The 17,841-nt window shown below is 49.0% G+C and overlaps 1 protein-coding gene and 1 pseudogene across 1 annotated transcript; one reads left to right on the top strand and one right to left on the bottom strand.

Annotated features, from left to right (window-relative positions):
- The window catches only part of LOC149857492 (uncharacterized), a 36,728-nt pseudogene extending 34,872 nt beyond the window's left edge, over positions 1 to 1,856 (bottom strand).
- Positions 1,807 to 17,647, top strand: DGCR6 (DiGeorge syndrome critical region gene 6). The gene is made up of 5 exons (XM_090063128.1): positions 1,807 to 1,964; positions 8,488 to 8,648; positions 9,829 to 9,929; positions 13,498 to 13,638; positions 16,131 to 17,647. Exons 1-5 carry the CDS (start codon positions 1,855 to 1,857, stop codon positions 16,212 to 16,214), a joined length of 597 nt encoding a protein of 198 aa, XP_089919254.1. The 5' UTR covers positions 1,807 to 1,854; the 3' UTR covers positions 16,215 to 17,647.
- The last annotated feature ends 194 nt before the right edge of the window (positions 17,648 to 17,841 follow it).

Genomic DNA, 17,841 nt, shown 5'->3' with positions numbered 1-17,841 from the left:
CCTACTGGGCTGCATTAGTAGGAGTGCTGCCAGCACATCAAGGGAAGTAATTATTCCACTCTATTCTGCACTGGTGAGGCCGCATCTGGAGTATTGTGTCCAATTTTGGGCCACCTACTATAGAAAGGATGTGGACAAGTTGGAAAGAGTCCAGTGGAGGGCAACTAAAATGATTTGAGGGGATGGAGCACATGACTTCTGAGCATAGGCTGAGGGAACTGGGCTTATTTAGTCTAAAGAGAAGACTGATGGGGGATTTGATAGCAGCCTTTAACTACCAGAAGGTTGGTTTCAAAGAGGGTTGACCTAGAGTGCTCTGTGGTGGCAGATGACAAAACAGGGAGCAAGTTGCAGCAAGGGAAATTTAGGTTGGATAGTAGGAAAAACTCTCTCATTAGGAGGGTGGTGAAGCACTGGAACAGGTTACCTAGAGAGGTGGTGGAATCTTCATCCTCTGAGGTTTTTAAGGCCTGGCTCAACAAAGCCCTGGCTGGAATAATCTACTTTGGGATGGTCCTGCTTTGAGCAGGAAGTTAGACTAGATGGCCTCCTGAGGTCCCTTCCAGCCCTGATGTCTATGAAATCTATGTCTATGAAAAAAACCCTAATTTTCTATGATTCTATGATGCCATGATAACAGGCAGGTCAGGAAGGCATGAAGTCCATCTGAGAAGAGGGGCTAAGAACAAACCAAGTCAGAAAGCCAGGGAATCAGGAAGAGAGCAGAATCAGAAAGTAAGCCAGGCTGAGAATCCAGGAGATCAAGCAGAGAGTAGACAGCCAGTCTGAGATTGAGTTAAACCCATTTACTGAGATACATCCTGTTCCTGTGCAGGGGTTTATATCTGGGAACTTGAGGGTTAGCTGACCCTGACCAGCCACGCTGGTGACTGTAAGTGGCCCCAATAGAGACTTTGTACCTACCTTACCCAGTCTGGATATGTGACAGGACTAGCTCTTCCAGGTGCTAGCAACATGCTCCAGCTGGCTAGCCTACCCACACCTCTGTCACTTCTGAACTGCTGTCCTGTGTCTCACCTGCCATGCCTTGATGGAACAACCAGTTATACAGGAGGACTCTTGAGCCTGGACATAATCTCTTCCATTTGGACCACCTGGCTTCACCCTTTGTACTTATCTAGACCCTGGCCCCCTTGGTCCAGGCCTTACTTACTCTGGCTACTACCTTCAATCCTAGGCCCACTTACTTAGGCCTTGGCTTCTCAGCAGCAGCTGCACAGCTGGAGTTTTTAGCCCAAGGGTTTAGGCTCTGGACCACGTTCCTGGCTCTCTGGCCTAAAAGGGGATAAAATTGCTCTCTCTCTCTCTGACCCTCTTGCCTAAAAGGGACTAAACTTACAAGGTGCTTTAATTCACTTACAACGCAGCCTCCACCTCCCCTCACAGTTACTTCCGGTCCTTAGGTGTTTACTAACTTAAATCCAATTAAAATACCATAAAGACTACATGAACTTAAATCCTTCTCCCTTCTAGGTCCACTCAGGGGGGTGGGGAAAGTCTTCTCTTTCCTTTGCCCTCATCCACGAGGACTTCCTTACTGCACTTCCAGACACCACGAGGGCCTCCACAGCCATCCTACCTCCTTCCCAGCCAGGGCTAGGATACCCTCTAGAGCCTGAAGGCAATGCAAGCCGTTTATGCCCTGAGCCTGCTCCCCTTCATGCCAGCCAGGCCTATTGTCTACTCCGAGCACACGGGCTGCCGCCCCTTCTCCAGGCAGCCCCCGCTCAGGGCGGAGCTGTCGGAAAGGGGAGGGACCTTCTCTCTTCCCGCTTTGCTGCTGTGTCCCGGGGCAGCCGCGGCGGCGCATGCGCGGGGCGGGGCGGCGGCGCCATGGCGCGGCTGTGGCGCTGCGGCGAGGAGCTGGGGGACGCGGCCCGGCAGCAGGAGCGGCACTACCAGCTGCTGTCCGAGCTGCAAGCGCTGGTGAAGGCGCTGCCCAGGTGCGAGGCGCGCGGCGCTGCGCGGAGCCGGGACGGGGCAGGGGCAGGGGCAGGCACGGGGCTCCCCCGGAGCAGGCGGCGGCGGAGAGGCTGGCGGCTCGGGGCTCTGGGGCTTCAGCAAGGAAAGGGGACGGGTCTGTCCGGGCACGGGGGCCATCGGGGCTTCTGCAGCCCTCACGCTACCGGGGGACCTTTAGCTGGGGGCTTCTGCCGCGCTGGGTAGGAGACCAGCTGGATGCGTAAGGGTGTAGCGCTGTTGGCTGGAGTTAAACAGGCCTATTTGATCACAGGCTTTTAGGCCCATCTCCAAGAGCTATAAGCCTTCCTTAATAAGGGAGGCCACTGAGGAGATGTCAACTGATTTTGTGAGACGATAAAAAGAAAACAGGCCTATTTGATTTGCTGTGGGGTCAGGGGCCTTGGCACATCGTGGAAAATTATACGCCTCCCTTAAGAAGGGAGGCCACTGAGGACACATCAGCTTGGGACAACAGAAACGAAAAGAGGGATGGGAGCAAGGTTACAGGTTACTAATACGGGATTTGGAAGAGAGCACCCAGTAAAGCACGTCAGCCTGTGCCTGCTGCCCCCTGAGCATGTTGAGGGAGCCTGTGGACACCGACCAGTGAAACTGCCTGGAGACATGAACCGGGGAATGACAGACCTATTTGCCACTGTGGGAATTTGTGTGCTGAAGCCTGACCATGGGAAACTATATGCCCCCCTCAGCCAGGACCTGTTTGTTGCCTAGGGACCCAGGGCCAGTGCCCGCAAGGAATCACTATAAGGTTCCCTTAGGAAGGGAGGCCCCTAGATAGGCAACAACTGAATGCTTGGGACACCTAAAGACAGAACAGGGACAGGAGTGAGGATCAGAGGTTTAAAACTAGCATGCCAAGGGGAAACGGTGAGCAGAGCACACCAGACTGTGCCCACTGGCCCTCAAATGAATCCAGCAAGCTAGTGAACGCAGAACCTCCTTCCTGGTTAGATATACAGCTATCTGAGCCAGGGCCAGGAGGAAGTTGACCAGGAGGCCCTAGGACTTGGTGGGGCCACAGATTCAGAGCACAGAAATAAACAGGTGAAGGAAGAACTGCAGCCAGAACATCAGCAAGAGGTTCAGGAGGAGTTGGTGGAGGGGCTGCAGCCTGGTGTACTCCAGGTTCATGTGCACCAGGGTCTCCCTCTTTGCAAAAGGGGCAGGTGTCAGGGGTATCTGTGAACCTCTCCAGATACACTCCTGTGGAGACAGTTCTATGCAGGAGCTGCCATGTGAGGTCCCCAGTGGCTCACGGGATTAAGGTGGAGTACAGACTAGTCCACTAGAGACCCTCCCCACCATGGGCAGGATGATGGATGGTGCAGAGCATGAACATGTAGACCTGGCAGCAATGGGCAGTTCAAAAGTGGACTAGCTGGTATCCCCCAGCTTGCTATGATGGTGGGGCAGAAAGCACCATGGGGCCTGCTAAGGTAGCAGCCCCACAGCCAACTCCAGAGGGCTTGGAGATACTGGGGGGCAGGCACTGCCCTCACAGAACTGGGTTGACGTAGGCGAGGGCAGTGGGCAGCTGGGCAACCTTGACCTCCCGGAGTAAGTGGCAGGGAGTGCACAGAGTAGGCAGTTCCATGTGCTGGGCCAACACAGATGGATCTGCCCACCCCTGCCTGGCATAGTCCAGGAGGTCCCCAATATGGGTGATGTTGGCCAGAACCATCCTCCAGTGCATCCAAAGCACCTCGCCTCCATCACTGGCACCACCGGCTGAGGGGTTTTCAGTAGGGGCTCAGCTACAAGGTTGGCACCCTGGTTGGTGTTAAATAGGATAGGGAGATTTGCAGCTCTCTCAAAGTACAGTAAAAGTTCTGTTAACAGGCATGCCAGCTTATAAAATAAAGTGAAACCGGAAGTGCCCACCATGGCAATTCTGGTTTCTCCGAGCCCCCACAGCCTGGGGCAAAGCAGCCTGTGCTGTTGAGCCCTCACAGCCCGGGGGCATAACAGGCTGTACAAGGCCTGCCTTCCTCTCCCACAGATGCCCCAGATGCCGCGGGATGCCCCAGATGCCACGGGAGAAGCAGCAGCCTGGGCCACTCAACCAGCATATTTTGTTATCCAGCATCCCCCATTCCCAAGGGATGCCGGACGACAGAGCTTTTACTGTAGATCTGTGTTGCTCGTAATGGCTTGTTAAGGAGTTAGCCAGTGTGTTTGTAATGATTTGTTTGGACTCTACAATAAGCATGCCTTTTGGAGGCCCCTTTAAACCATCCAAAAGTGCTGTGGTTACTCTGAGCCATTCTCCCTCCCCCCAGTTTGTGAGAGAAGTGGTGGAATTTGTGGTGGAGCTGAGAGGAGCCTAGGAGGATCACACCCCGGCTTCTATTTTGCCGAGCACCCCAGGGAGCCATGCAACTAGAGCCTCACAAACAGAACATGCAAACAGGCACACTTTTGGCCTGGTGCATAAGTTAGCACAGGAGGGCACAAGGCTCCAGGCAGCAAGCCTGAAGAGAGAGGTCTGCACAGCAGTAGCCCAGGATACTACTGGTGCAGTGGTGGTGGGGATGCACCATATCCTGAGGATCCCCTCCGAGTCTAGGACCCCCCCCTCTGGTACTGTTGAGGCCTCCACTCAGATGCAATCCATGATTCCGGTCTCTACTTAGACAGAGCCCCTGGCTCTTGGCTGTGGGGGCTGCCTGCTATGCTTGCAGGCATCTAGGATCAGGAGCATTGCCACCTCCCTTTGTGAGGCTTGCTTCACATTGGAGACCCTGGAGTACCAGATAGGGGAGCTCCAGGCTGTATTGCAGAGGCTGTGTGCCATCAGGGATGGTGACAGGAGATCATCTCCTACTGCCAGACCCTTTACCAGAAGACAGAAGAGCCACGGGTCACCTAGACGAAGGTTGTCTCCAGCCCCAAGGCATACTGCACCAGAGTCACTACTCCCCTGGACCTTCACAACAAGCAGAAAATCCTTGCTGCACCAAATGAGCCAGCAGAAACACCAGCTCCTATACCTGAAAAAGAAAGGCATCCTGCAACCACCCCTAGGAAGAAACACAGGGTGGTTGTTCTGGGAGACTCCCTCTTACTGGGGACTGAGGGAGCAATTTGCCGCCCTGACCCCTCAGCCTGTGAGGTCTGCTGCCTCCCAGGAGCCTGTATCCAGGATGTAGCTGAGAGGATCCCAAAACTTATCTTGCCTTCTGACCACTACCCCATGCTCCTTATCCATGTTGGCACAAATGACATGGCTTGAAGCAATCCCGGCCACATCATGAATGACTATAAGACTCCTTGATCCTTCCCATTGTGGGTCACGGGCATAGGAAGGTGAGAAGAATTCAGGAAATAAACAGAAGACTTGTGGCACTGGTGCTATCGTGAAGGCTTCGGCTTCTATGACCACAACCTGCACTTCAGAGAGAGAACCAGCAAATTATTGGGAAGAGGCAGCCTCCACCTCACTCGCACAGGGAAGAAGCTCTTCTCAGCCAGAATGGCTGACCTGCTTGACGGGGCTTTAAACTAAGTTCACCAGGGGAAGGGCAGATAATCTCTGGTGCAAGGCCACCTAGCATCAGCCACCAAACCATCAAGTCAGGCTGTACAAAGAAACAAACTCCAACCCCACCCCAGGGACAGGGCTCTTCCAGGAGTGCAGGGAAACCTAAGGCTGCTGATAGCAAGCTCATTTGCCTTTACACAAATGCCAGGAGCCTGGGCAACAAACAGGAGGAACTGGCCCTACTCCTAAACAGTAATGTTTATTATCTCACAGGGGTAACGGAGACATGGTGGAACTCTACCTATGACTGGACCACAAGTATAGCTGGCTATACCTTGTACAGGAGAGATCGTGTTGCAAAAAAGGGCGGGGGTGCAGCTCTCTGTGTGAAACAGCAATACACTTCCCTACAGGTGGAGATTGGCAACCAAGGAGGGCAACTTGAGACCCTCTGTGTTAAGAATAAGGGGGGAACCTGGTACTGGCCAAAGGGGATGATCTAGTCAGTGACCTGAGAATTGAAGGGAAGCTGAGAGACTTTGACCATGAGTTGATCACTTTCTCTATTTACCGCAAAGCTGGCAAGTCAGTCAGCAGTAAGGCAGTCTTTGACTTTAGAAAGGCCAACTTCCACAAGCTTAGGAAGCTAGTTGTTCAGGCCCTGAGAAACCACAATTTGACAGGGAGGAATGTCCATGATGACTGGCTGCTCCTCAAGGATGCAATCCTTGAAGTGCAAGGGAAGTCCATTCCAAACTGCAGAAGAAGTAGCAAAAGGGCTGGATGACCCCTTTGGCTCAATAGGGGACTCAAGGACTTGCTGCACCTAAGAAAAGAAGCTTATAAAGGATGGAAGGTGGGAAATATCACTAAGGGGGGGCAATCAGTACTAGCCTGCACCAGTAGGGAGCAAACTAGGAAAGCTAAGGCTAAAACCAAGTTCAAACTGGCTATTCAAATTAAGGACAATAGAAAGTCCTCCTTCAAATATGTGGAAAGTCAGAAAAAGAACATGGGTAACATTAGACCCTTACTAAACCAAGTGAGGCAGCTGATAACCAGGAAAAGCCAATCTCCTTAATGACTACTTTGCGTTGGTCTTCCATCAGCCCAGTGGCGTCACCCTGCCTGACAAGAGGCAGGATCACCAGGGGAAGGGCAAACCTGTGCCCACCATTACCACTGATCTTGGGAGGGAACTTCTTACGAGACTGGACATCCACAAATCAGCTGGCCCAGATGGAATGCACCCAAGAGTGCTAAAGGAACTAGCTGACATTATAGCACAGCCTATGGCAAGAACATTCAAGAACTTGCAGCACTCGGGCAAGGTGCCTGGCAATTGGAAGAGGGCCAATGTACCTATCTTCAAGAAAGGGAGAAGGGAAGATCCAGGGAACTGCAGGCCAGTTAGCTTGACCTCAATCCCTGGAAAGATCCTGGAAAAAATCATTAAGGAAACCATTACCAACATCCTAATAGAAGGTAATATTCTGAGAAATAGCCAACACTGCTTCATGGTGGGTAAATCTTGTCTGGATGGACCCAGAGAGTGTCAGTTGATGGAACCAAACCAACTTGATGCACTGTAACCAGTGACGTCCCCCAGGACTCCGTTCTCGGACCTGTACTCTTCAGTGTGTTTATAAATGATCTGGACTCGGGTGTTACAAGCAAACTGGCTAAGTTTGCTGACAACACCAAACTATGGAGAAGTGCAGCCACCCCAGAGGATAGGCTGGCAATCCAGGCTGACCTCGACAGGCTTACAAGGTGGGCAGATCAGAACCTGATGGCATTCAATGCCAGGAAATGCAAGGTGCACCACCTTGGGGGAGAGAACGCACACCACACTTACAGGCTCAGCAGTGCTACACTAGCTAGCACCGCATCTGAAAGAGACTTGGGAGTCATGATTGATCACAAGATGAACATGAGCCACCAGTGTGATGCCACAGCTGGCAAAGGAAACCATACTTTGGCCTGCATCTTCCAACACATCTCAAACAAGACCTGGGAAGTCATTCTCCCACTTTACTCAGCCTTGGTGAGACCACAGCTGGAATAGTGTCCAGTTCTGGGCTCCACAATTCAAAAAGGATGTAGAGAAGCTCAAGAGAGTCCAGAAGAGAGCCATGTGAATGATTAGAGGACAAGAGAGCAGGCCTTATGAAGAGAAGCTGAGAGACGTGGGACTCTTCAGCCTGGAGAAGCGTAGGCTCAGGTGACTTGGTGGCAGCCTATAAGTATATAAGGGGTATGCATCAGGAACTGAGAGAACATCTTTTTACCAGGGCACGCCATGGGAAGACTAGGTCCAATGCTCACAAACTCTTGGAAGACCATTTTAGGCTGGACATAAGGAAAAACATCTTTACTGTACAAGTCCCCAGGGCCTGGAATAGTCTCTGCCCAAAGGTGGTGCAGGTACCTACTCTGGGTTCCTTTAAGAAACACTTGGATGCCTATCTTGCTGGGATCATTTGAATCCCTTTGGGCAGGGGGCTGGACCTGATGATCTCGCAAGGTCTCTTCCAGCCCTAATATCTATGGAATCTATGAAATCAAGTGTGTGAGAGAAAACGTGATGGGGGAGGTAAAGCACGTTGGGGGCTGTCATACCATATCAGTAGAGAACGTGAAAGGTCCGACTCTTTACCTGGCAGGAATGACACAATGCAGGATCCAGGAGCTGTGCTAACAGACTTTTCTTGGGGGAAGAGGTATGTGTGCGTGTGCGCATAGAACTTGCCTGTAGGGCTCCAAGAATTGGGTAAATGCTTAACATTGTCATAATTATTTTTTATTTGAGGACTCCAGTGCTTTGTAAAGCACTAACAGACTAAGCTTTTCTTCCCCTCATTTGCTCTGTCTGCAAAATTGTGCTGCCTCCTCGATTAGAAGATTTCATTGGCTTAATAACAAAGACAGTTACCTTTCAAGTGCTACCTTGTGCCATGGCTACTACTACCCTCCTACTTTTCCTTGTGCTTTATCTGCAGCTCCTGCCAGCAGCGTTTGTCTTACACGATCCTCAGTGACCTGGCATTAGCACTCCTTGATGGGACAGTCTTTGAGATTGTTCAGGGTCTGCTTGAGATTCAGCATCTGACAGAAAAGAACCTCTACAACCAGCGGCTGAAGCTGCACAACGAGCACCGAGGTGAGAACCCTGGGCAGAGGTGCTCAAAGAGTGTCTCCGTGTGTGTGGCAGGGGTGTGTGGAGGGGAGTGGGTGCCTGCCAGTGCTGGAAGAGTTATCTGGGCATTGGGGCTGCAGTAGAGGAAGGGGCCGGGGGGTCCCTTTGGGGCAGCAGGGAGCTGCGTGGCTGGGCCAGCAGCACCAGGATCAATGCCTGTGCCTGCAGGGGCACAGCAGCTGGGAGACACTGCAGGGCTGGGGGGAGCAGGGGGCTGTGGGTCAGGAATGAGGGGCACTGGGGGGGGCTGTGGCTTGGGAGTGAGGCACACCAGGGAGGGCTGGAGACTGCGGGTCAAGAGCAGGGGGCTGCAGGTTGGGACTGAGGGGTATCAGCAGGGACAAAGCAGGTGCAGGTTGGAAGTGAGGGGCACCAGCATAGTCTGGGGGACAAGGTACTGTGGGTCAGGAGTGAGGAGCAGCAGAAGGGCTGGGCATGGGGGACTGTGGTTTGGTGGTGAGGGACAGGGGCAGGGCAGAGGCATATCACGCCCCCAGTCTTATTCCCCACCCCCAGCAGGTGACATCCTTTTTGAAACTGGAAATATGGTGACCCTACATCTGCATGGCCAAGACACAGTGCCATAAGGACTGCTGGCTCCTTCTGGGGAGCTAGCATTTTATTTTCAGAAGGTGGGAAGGGTTTCCCCCACAGATTTTGCAGGCATTGCCTGATTTCGTGATTTCTACAGGTCCCTAAGTATATCTTTAAAGCAAGGAAATTAGGCCCATTTCTTCAGTCCTTTTCAATTAATTACTCCTGTTGTGCTTCAGGAACAGTGCTCTTATTATAAAAGTCTCCAATCCGCACAGTTCTGGAGAGGGAAGTGGGCTAAATAACTGGCAGCATTTCAAAGAGCTCACTTTCTTTCTGAACATCAAAGGGATAAAGACCTGGTGGATGGCTAGTCAAATCTCTTGGTAAAGATTAATGCAGAGGTATGTCTTCTGTGCTTTGCTTCTGGCAGTCCATCCCAAGAAAGGTGCTGCTCCTAAATTCTGTGGATTTAGTAAAAATAGTATTCTCTGAAATATAAGACTTAACTTCCAAAGGCTACACTTTTGTGAATATGGAGGAAATGCTGAGGATAATGCTCTTGCCTGTTATTTTTGGTGCACAATTTAATTTTGTATTTATTGACCAGTGCTCAAGCAAGAAATGTTCCACAAACACAAAGAGGCCCAGCAATCTTGTAAACCACATAACCTGCCACTCCTCAGAGCAGCTCAGCAGAGAGAAATGGAGGTAAAGTTCTCTTGGTATTTTCTGTTGCACAACATTTTAGAGCTCTCACTCCCAGCCGCATGTGTAAACCTCCCTGCAGTGGCATATACTTCATTTACACAAATTGAAAATGACTTTGAATTCAAGTTGATTCCCCCAATAACAGGATTCAGTGCATGGATAATTATAATCTGTGAGGATCTGCTGCTTGCCCCACCCACCTGCCCCCATACCACCTACTTTACCCCCCTGCCACTTGCACCCCTGGCACTACATAGTCTCCCCTGGGTCAGAGCTGGAGTGCAGCTGGAGCCACAGCTGCCGGCTCTGTCCTCATATCCAAGGCAAGATTTCTTTTTTTTTTCTTTTGCTGAAAGGGGAGAAAAACCTTATCTTGTATGTGAATAAATATAGTACCCTTATTATAGTATATTAAGTTACCTGTAGAAATGGGAAAGTTGATTCTGAAATTGGTCTCCAGATCAACAGTTAAACCTAAACAGGTTGTAGCCAGTGTTACCTCTAAGTTATGTGCGTGTGCAGCCGCACACAATAAAAAATCCTGCCACGCAATAACTTTTTAATGCCACGCACACAGTGGTGTACTGATGGGGGAGGTGGTAGGGGCTGCCAGACTGCTGCAGTAGTTAGAGGGTACAGGGTCCACTCTAGGTCAGGGCTGCTGCAGCAGTCCAGCTGGCACAGGGGGCTAGTGTCCCCATATGTCAACTGGCTGGGCCTGAGAAGCTCCTGAGCAAGTAGCCGAGCTGCTCACCAGAGCAGGTTTTTATACTGCTGGGGCCAGCACATGTGCTGGCCATAGCCTTCTGCTCCCCCTGGCTGAAGATCCGGAAGAAAATGAGCTGGGTTAGTTTCCCCCAGGTTGCACAACTTGCCCCACACCGAAGTGTATGTTCAGGCACATGTGCTGAGGCACAAATCCCAAGCACAAATTTGTGCTGCTCCTATTTGAGTTGTTGCATGCGCATATGCCTAAATATGTGGGCATGCCCCTGGAGGTGCAGGTGTAAGATCCAGGAATGTTGATAGTTCTGATGTGGGGTGTCATTATTGTGGGGGTGGTGGAGATATGTTGGCAGGTTTTACATTTCTTGTCATGGCATGGTCTGAATCCATTCAGTGTGTTTTGGGCTGTAGGAAATCTGCTTCTGGTGATGAGGATGGTGAGGTTTGGTGCCTGTTTAAAGGCTATAATTTAGTGATTTGTGATCTGCAGCAGATATCCTCCTTTCATATCTCCTACCCTGTTGTTCTTTATCTTCACCCTGATTTGCTGATTTCTTTCTCTTGGACCTGAAACTAGAACATGCATTTTGATTTAGTGCAGTACCACCTCTTTTTTTCCCCCAAAAACTATCCTTCTGAAATAATGAATACCCCTCAATGTTGATATTCCAGTCATGGGAGCTGTTCCACGTTTCAGTAATAATAAGCTATATTTTTCTTTACATGCTATGACTTTCATTTAATCTTGCTCGTTCTCCATACTTATGTTTTGTATATATGCATCATAAATATTCTGCAGCCAGCCTTACTAACTTTTTTCTCCCATCAAGCCTTCTTCAGAATTAGGTCTCTTTTCTTGCCTCTTATCCCTCTATTGAATGCAACATGACTGAAGGGTTTTCTTTTGCTGTCCCTTGTAGAACTTTTCACAGGGTTAGCGATACGATGCCCAAAGATGATTTTCCCAGTCTTTGTTAAATAGTCTCTTAACCAGATCATCAGCCTATTGTCCAATAGTCCTATTAAATATTTTCCTGTGTTACATACAGGGAAATAGGCAGAAGTTACGGGTTTTTTCCCTCACCCTCAACACATTGGTGGCAGAACTAGTTCTAGTCCTAGCACAGTCACAAGCTGAAACCTGTACACCTGCAGTTCCCAAACTTTTTCTTATTGTGTACCCACTTCTAGATTTATCAGTTGCCTGTGTACCCCTACCAGCATGTTTTATATTTAAATGCTAATTATTATTTTTATAATGAAAATTAAGTCTGCCATTACACAATTTCTCCGGCATACCCCGCCAGAGATGTCTTGCGTACTCCCACAGGTACACATACCACAGTTTGGGAACCCCTGCTCCAAACCACACATCTGTCATTTGTTCCTTTACTTCCTTATCTGAGAAATGGGGATAATGCATCTCTTCCTCCCAAGAATTGAAGCAGATTTTGCTAAATATTAGGAGACGTAAAGGTCCTTGTTACCATTTCCTAGACAGCATTGTTTTGGCAACATCTTGCTGGGTAATATTTCCAACTATATGGCCCCCTCTACACAGTATATGCAATTGTCAGGTTAATTGCGCAATTAATTTAGACTGGCTACACATGCAAATTAACTATGATGCCTTAAAAAGATCCAACTAGCTATAAAGTTATTTCAGGAAAATGTGTAATTACTTTATAGCTGATTTCTCTCCACCTTTAATTTGTGCATGTAGGTAGTGCCCCTATGGCTGGGAGACCAGTCACTGGGGCAAACAATGCACCCTGGAGCTGGGAGATCATAGTCACTGCAATCTACCAGCTACAGGGACACTCCATGCCACCTGGGGCTGGGAGATTTCAGCAGCGTCCTGTGGCTGCCAATACCTGAGTCCTACAGCTGTCAGGACTCTTGGACCCAGCTGTGCCACATACACAGCTGAGATGGAGAGTCCCATCAGCTTTGGGACTCTCAGCCCCAGTAGTGCTTGGGAGCTGTGGATGCTAGGTCCTAGCAGCCATGGGGCACTATTGTGTTCCCCCAATCCCTAGGGGTGTGTGGGGCACCCTGCAGCTGCGGGATTGTGATCTCCTAGCTTCAGGTGCCCTCAGAGGGGCTGCACTGCCATGGTGGCAGCATGGAGTTGTGCCCCTCTACTGCTGCCAACTGGGCAGGGGGCACTATGCTCACACCCTCCTGCCCTCCCACACACACACCTTGCCCCACACACCATCCCCTTCCCCATACACTAGGGCTAGGGCCTTGTCCTCACACTGGGCGGCGGCGGGCAGTGGGTTGGGAATGGGAGGCATCAGCAGGGCTGTGGGGCATAGGGGACTGGGTTAGGAATGAGGGGCACCAGCAGGGCCAGGGGTTTGCTGGTTGGGAGTGAGGGGCACTGGGAGGGGTGGAGGGCTGCAGGTCAGGAGTGAAGGGCGGTGGCATATCAGAGTTGCTCTGTACCAAAAAGCAGCAGAGGGTCTGCTGCAGCTGGACCCATATTCTGGTGAGTGAAGAGGGCAAGGGGAGCTCTGATTTTCCATGATAAAAAAACAAAATCAAATCCCAAATACCTGTATTTTGGCGATTTTTATTAAAGGATTTTGGATTTTTTAACAGAGAAAACCAGGATCCTTGGTGATGATGATTTACTAAACTTGTCGTAATTCTCCCTAGCTTATTTTTAGACCCTTCAACAATACAACTAAGAGATTCTTAAGGAATACAAATTATTTCCTGGTCCTCCTTACAGTCTCGGGGATTAAATTAATTTATGTGTCTTTATTTTTGAGTTAAAGAAAATCCAATGAGAAGATAATTGGAGAAAAAATAATATCAAAATTTTCCCTCTTAGGCTGTGGAGCAGCGAATTCGAGATGAACAGCGAATGATGGATGAGAAAATAGTCTTGGAACTAGACCAGAAAGTAGTTGACCAGCAGAGCACCCTGGAGAAAGCTGGAGTGTCTGGATTTTATATCACCACAAACCCTCAGGTCTGTAAGATGAGAAGAAGATTCAAGATCTGTCAATACTTTTAACAGTTGACAGATTAAAAAAAAAAAAAAAGATAACTAAAATGCCAGAAGTTCTCTTCATTTTCCACCTTCTCCCTAGCCCATATGGCACACAATTTGAACTTTGAACGTTTGTGCTGGAGGTATGATCCTTCCTTTGCTGCATGAACTAGTGGTCAAGTCTGTCAGCTAGAAATATTAGGTTAAAAAATTTCTTGTAGAAGCCAGTTACTAGAGAGTGAGCCCCATGACTCCTTAGCCTGTCCGAGCATGAGCACTAAAAATAATCTAAACTTTTTTTTTCAGCTTGAGTTTATAAACTTGAAATCTAGTCTGCAGAGAGGATAACTTAAGGTGAAAAGGCACCCAAATATATGCTGTTTTCTGGCTTCCAGTTCATTCTTTATTCTATTATCTGGGCAAGTCACTTAAATTTCCTGTTTTTATCCCTCATGCTTAAAATGGGTATATACTTAATTTCTCTCAAACTGTTTTCTCTATTTGGTAAGGATAAGTACAGGTCATAGTGAAACAGCTGCCTAACCTAAGCTGGTTTTTTTTTTTTTGTAAAACTCAGGGAACAGGATCATTTGAATGAGCATAATGACATAGATTTGCAGATATATACAGGGAACACTTCACATCAGAATGGTGAAATAATTGTGTGCACCACACACAGGTGCATTTAACAGGTAGCACTATATAACCAGTATCAAACCCTCAGTGCCTGCTCCAGCTTTTTCTTAGTTATTCTTCTCTTTTGAAGTAAGATAAATGCATTGGAGCGGCTTTTTGAGGACTCTGAGGGTGAGATGCTCAGAGAAGTAGTGGGTGCATCTCCACATGCATTTAAAGAAGCCCAAAATTATTCTGGTATAAGCTGCTCTGGAGTAAGAGTTTTTGGTCCAACATCTACACATGCAGGGATTAGGGAGAAGACTTCCACCCAGTTCCCTGCAACCCTGCAATGGGCCCCTGACACTACTGGGGGAAGCTTCAGACCCTGGCTTCCCAATCAGGGGCATGGGGCTTGGAAAGAGCTTCAGGGGAGGGGCAGGTTCCACCCCCTACCCCGACCTGCCTTTGGGGCAGCTAGCTCACTGCTAGCTGTCCCACCAGCGAATCAGGCCAGGGGGCTGGGACGTACTCCACCTCCTCTTTCCAAGCCCCATGCCTCACCTGGTTGGGGCATGGGGCTGGGACATGCCTCTAACCAGGACAGTTCCTGGGTAGCCCCAGGCTGCACAAAGAAGTCTGCCTGTGTAGCCCAGAGCTGTCTGGGGACTGCCTGAAACAGGACAATTCCTAGCCACCTCCAGGCTGCATATGCTTCCCTGCATAGCCTGGGGCTGGCTAGGAACTGTCCCAGTCAGGAGAAGGTCCCAAACAGCTCCGGGGTGGGCGGGGAACTGTCCCCATGCAGGGATCTCCCAACCCCCATTCCACAATTGGGGAGCAGAAGCTGGAAGCTTCCTGCTGACTGCCAGGGCAGGGGTACATTTTCCACCCCCAGGCATGCAGGGCAGGGGCTGGGGAGCTTATTCCCAGCTCCCCAGCCCCAACCAGCAGGGAGCTCCCAGCACTGGCTCTGCACCATGGGGCTATTTATCTCCCAGCCTGAGCCCAGTGACCACAGAGCTCAGACTAAGAGACCCTTATCTCCCAGCACCGGCTCCTCTATCATGGAGCTGGTGCTGGGAAAATAAGGGTCTCCCAGCCCCCACTCCCCAGTCATGGCTTGGGAGCAGGGGGCTTAGAGCTCCCTGTTTCCACGGCAGGGGGACATAGTCCCTGCCCAGGTTTCTGTGGTGGAGCCTGCTGGGCAGCAGGCAGCTCCCAGGGGCAGGGAGCAATCTCCCACCTCTTGGTAGATGGCTGACTGGGAACAGATTTTTCAGTCAGGCATATACACAAGTGCTATGGTACTGTTACTACTCCTGAGTAAATTTGCTATTTGCATTTGCAGGTAGCAAGCTTACTTGACAATAGGGAGGTTTACTGTGAAGTAAGCATGTGCACATGTAGACACGCCCAGGGAGGAGCACTTTTAATATGCTTTTTACATTTTTAGTGGAAAGCTATTGCTCCAGTGCCCTAATGAAAAGGTTGCAGAACTGATGGACCTGTGTGCTTTATGACAAGCTATGAAAAGGGAGAGAACTTCCATAAAGGGTATTGTATCTTATAGCTCTTCTACCTTCCTACAGATCATCCTCTCATTTCAGATATTTTGCAGTGTTTACATCCTACATTAGGTAAAAAGGTATTAATGTCAAGCTTTAGTTTTGCATACATCTAGTGTTTGAAGGGGTGTTTTATTTGGGAGATGGCGTGGATGGTTGATGTCAATAGTGTGACTGTCTACTTTGTGGAATACCCTCTACAGTATCCTCTACACCTTTGCTGCAGCCTCTGGCAGAGTAGTGGTATTAGCTTTTCTTGTTCCTGAAGTGTCATTTCGTCCTTTACAGGAGCTGACTTTACAAATGAACTTACTAGAATTAATTCGGAAGTTGCAGCAAAAGGAAACACAGCCAGAGAAAGCATTCTCCTGAATGGACGCAGTTGCAGTTTTCCAGAATTTCTGACTTCTTACTAATGCATAGAGTATTAAATGCATTTGCTATAAAAGAGCAAGATAAAGAAGCCACTGGTTACCAAGTCTAGAAGAGATGGTCCCTTTTTACTGGGAGTTGGAGGACTCCAAAGTACCGAGGGACAGTTGGAGTAAGGTGTTTATAATGATTTCTACTGTGTTTACTACACATCTCAATTACAGCTGTTGAAAAAAATTTCACTTACCTCCTTTCTCAGTTTTAATAAGTGATTAAGGTCTTGTGGTCCCTGAATAACACGTTTTCTAATGTCTCTTCTGAAGTCAGTACCTCTTGAATGTTGTATAAAATGTAGCAAGAGGTCTGAAAAAAGTAACTGTAGGTACTTGGAACATGTCAGTAACATCTCCTTTTGGAAAACAGGATAATAGATGCAAAGTTTAAGTGACATTTTGGAAACCATCTGTGGGTCGTCTTGGATTTTCAAACAATATCTCCTACTCAGTCTCAAAGTACAGATCTCTTTCCTCGTGTTCTCAGAAGGCATGGATTTCTGGTAAAGGACTGTAAATAACAAGAAAGGATTGAATAGCTGCTGATATCAAAAACAGGTACAGTAAATTCTCTGTTAACTGGCACCTTACAAGCCAATATGCTCTGTTAACAGCATACCAGCTTGTAAGAAAAAGTAAAACCAGAAGTGCCCACTGTGGCACTTCTGGTTTCCCCGAGCCCCCGTGGCCCAGGGCAAAGCAGCCTGCACTGACGATCCCCCACAGCCCAGGGGAATAACAGCAAGGGGTGTTGATGCCATGGGAGGAGTGGAAGGATGCCCCAGATGTGGCAGGAGAAGTGGCAGCCAGGGCCGCTCAATTAACCAGCATATTGTTATCTGGCATCCCCCATTCCCAGGGGATGCCGGATAACAGAGCTTTTACTGTAATTGGATGGCTTTACTTTGCTGTGGAGGCTGAGCATGGCCTCTGTAGTCTTATCTTGGTACACAATTAGGAAGCTATGAATCAAGACTTCTGTATGTGAATCAAGACTTCTGTATGTGTTAAGACAGAAATAACTTTTTTAAAGCAAGCTGGAGCACACTTTTCCTTCCAACACAGTCTCTTTATTTTGAATGTTGTTTCTTAAAGAAAACGCCAGGCCTGCGTAGTGCTATTGACATTAGAGGTGCAGTTTCACGAGGGATCCTTTGGACACCTATACACATGCTCCGGGGTTGGGCTGGGGGACTGGGAGGGAGTATTTTAATCAGAGTGGCTTACATATTCAGCATCCTATGTTTCAAAATGGTGGCAGGGGCCACATATTGGGAACACTATTTTGACACTGCACATAAATATTGTGGTTGGTTTACTTCACACTATGCTACTTCAGTGCCAGGTTCAGATTGCATAACAAATAAAAGTTCACCTATGTTTCTATACCTGGCTCTTCGTGTGGATTTTTACAGCCTTTTGCTCTTGCAGTCCTTCAAGTGACAGAAATTGTCTGTGCATCTGTGGCTTTGCCCTCCTAACCTGATGGCTAGCAATTAATGTTTTTCCAAGTTTTAGCATTACTGAAATTTAACATTTCAGAGAAATTCCAAAGCTGCTTACCTTGAAGAACT

This window comes from Crocodylus siamensis, chromosome 9 (genome assembly GCF_052110815.1).
Source record: "Crocodylus siamensis isolate JL-2025a chromosome 9, ASM5211081v1, whole genome shotgun sequence".
In the NCBI taxonomy this organism is placed as follows: domain Eukaryota; kingdom Metazoa; phylum Chordata; order Crocodylia; family Crocodylidae; genus Crocodylus; species Crocodylus siamensis.
Note: the sequence above shows the minus strand (reverse complement) of the source record. Positions and strands in the feature narration are given on the sequence as shown.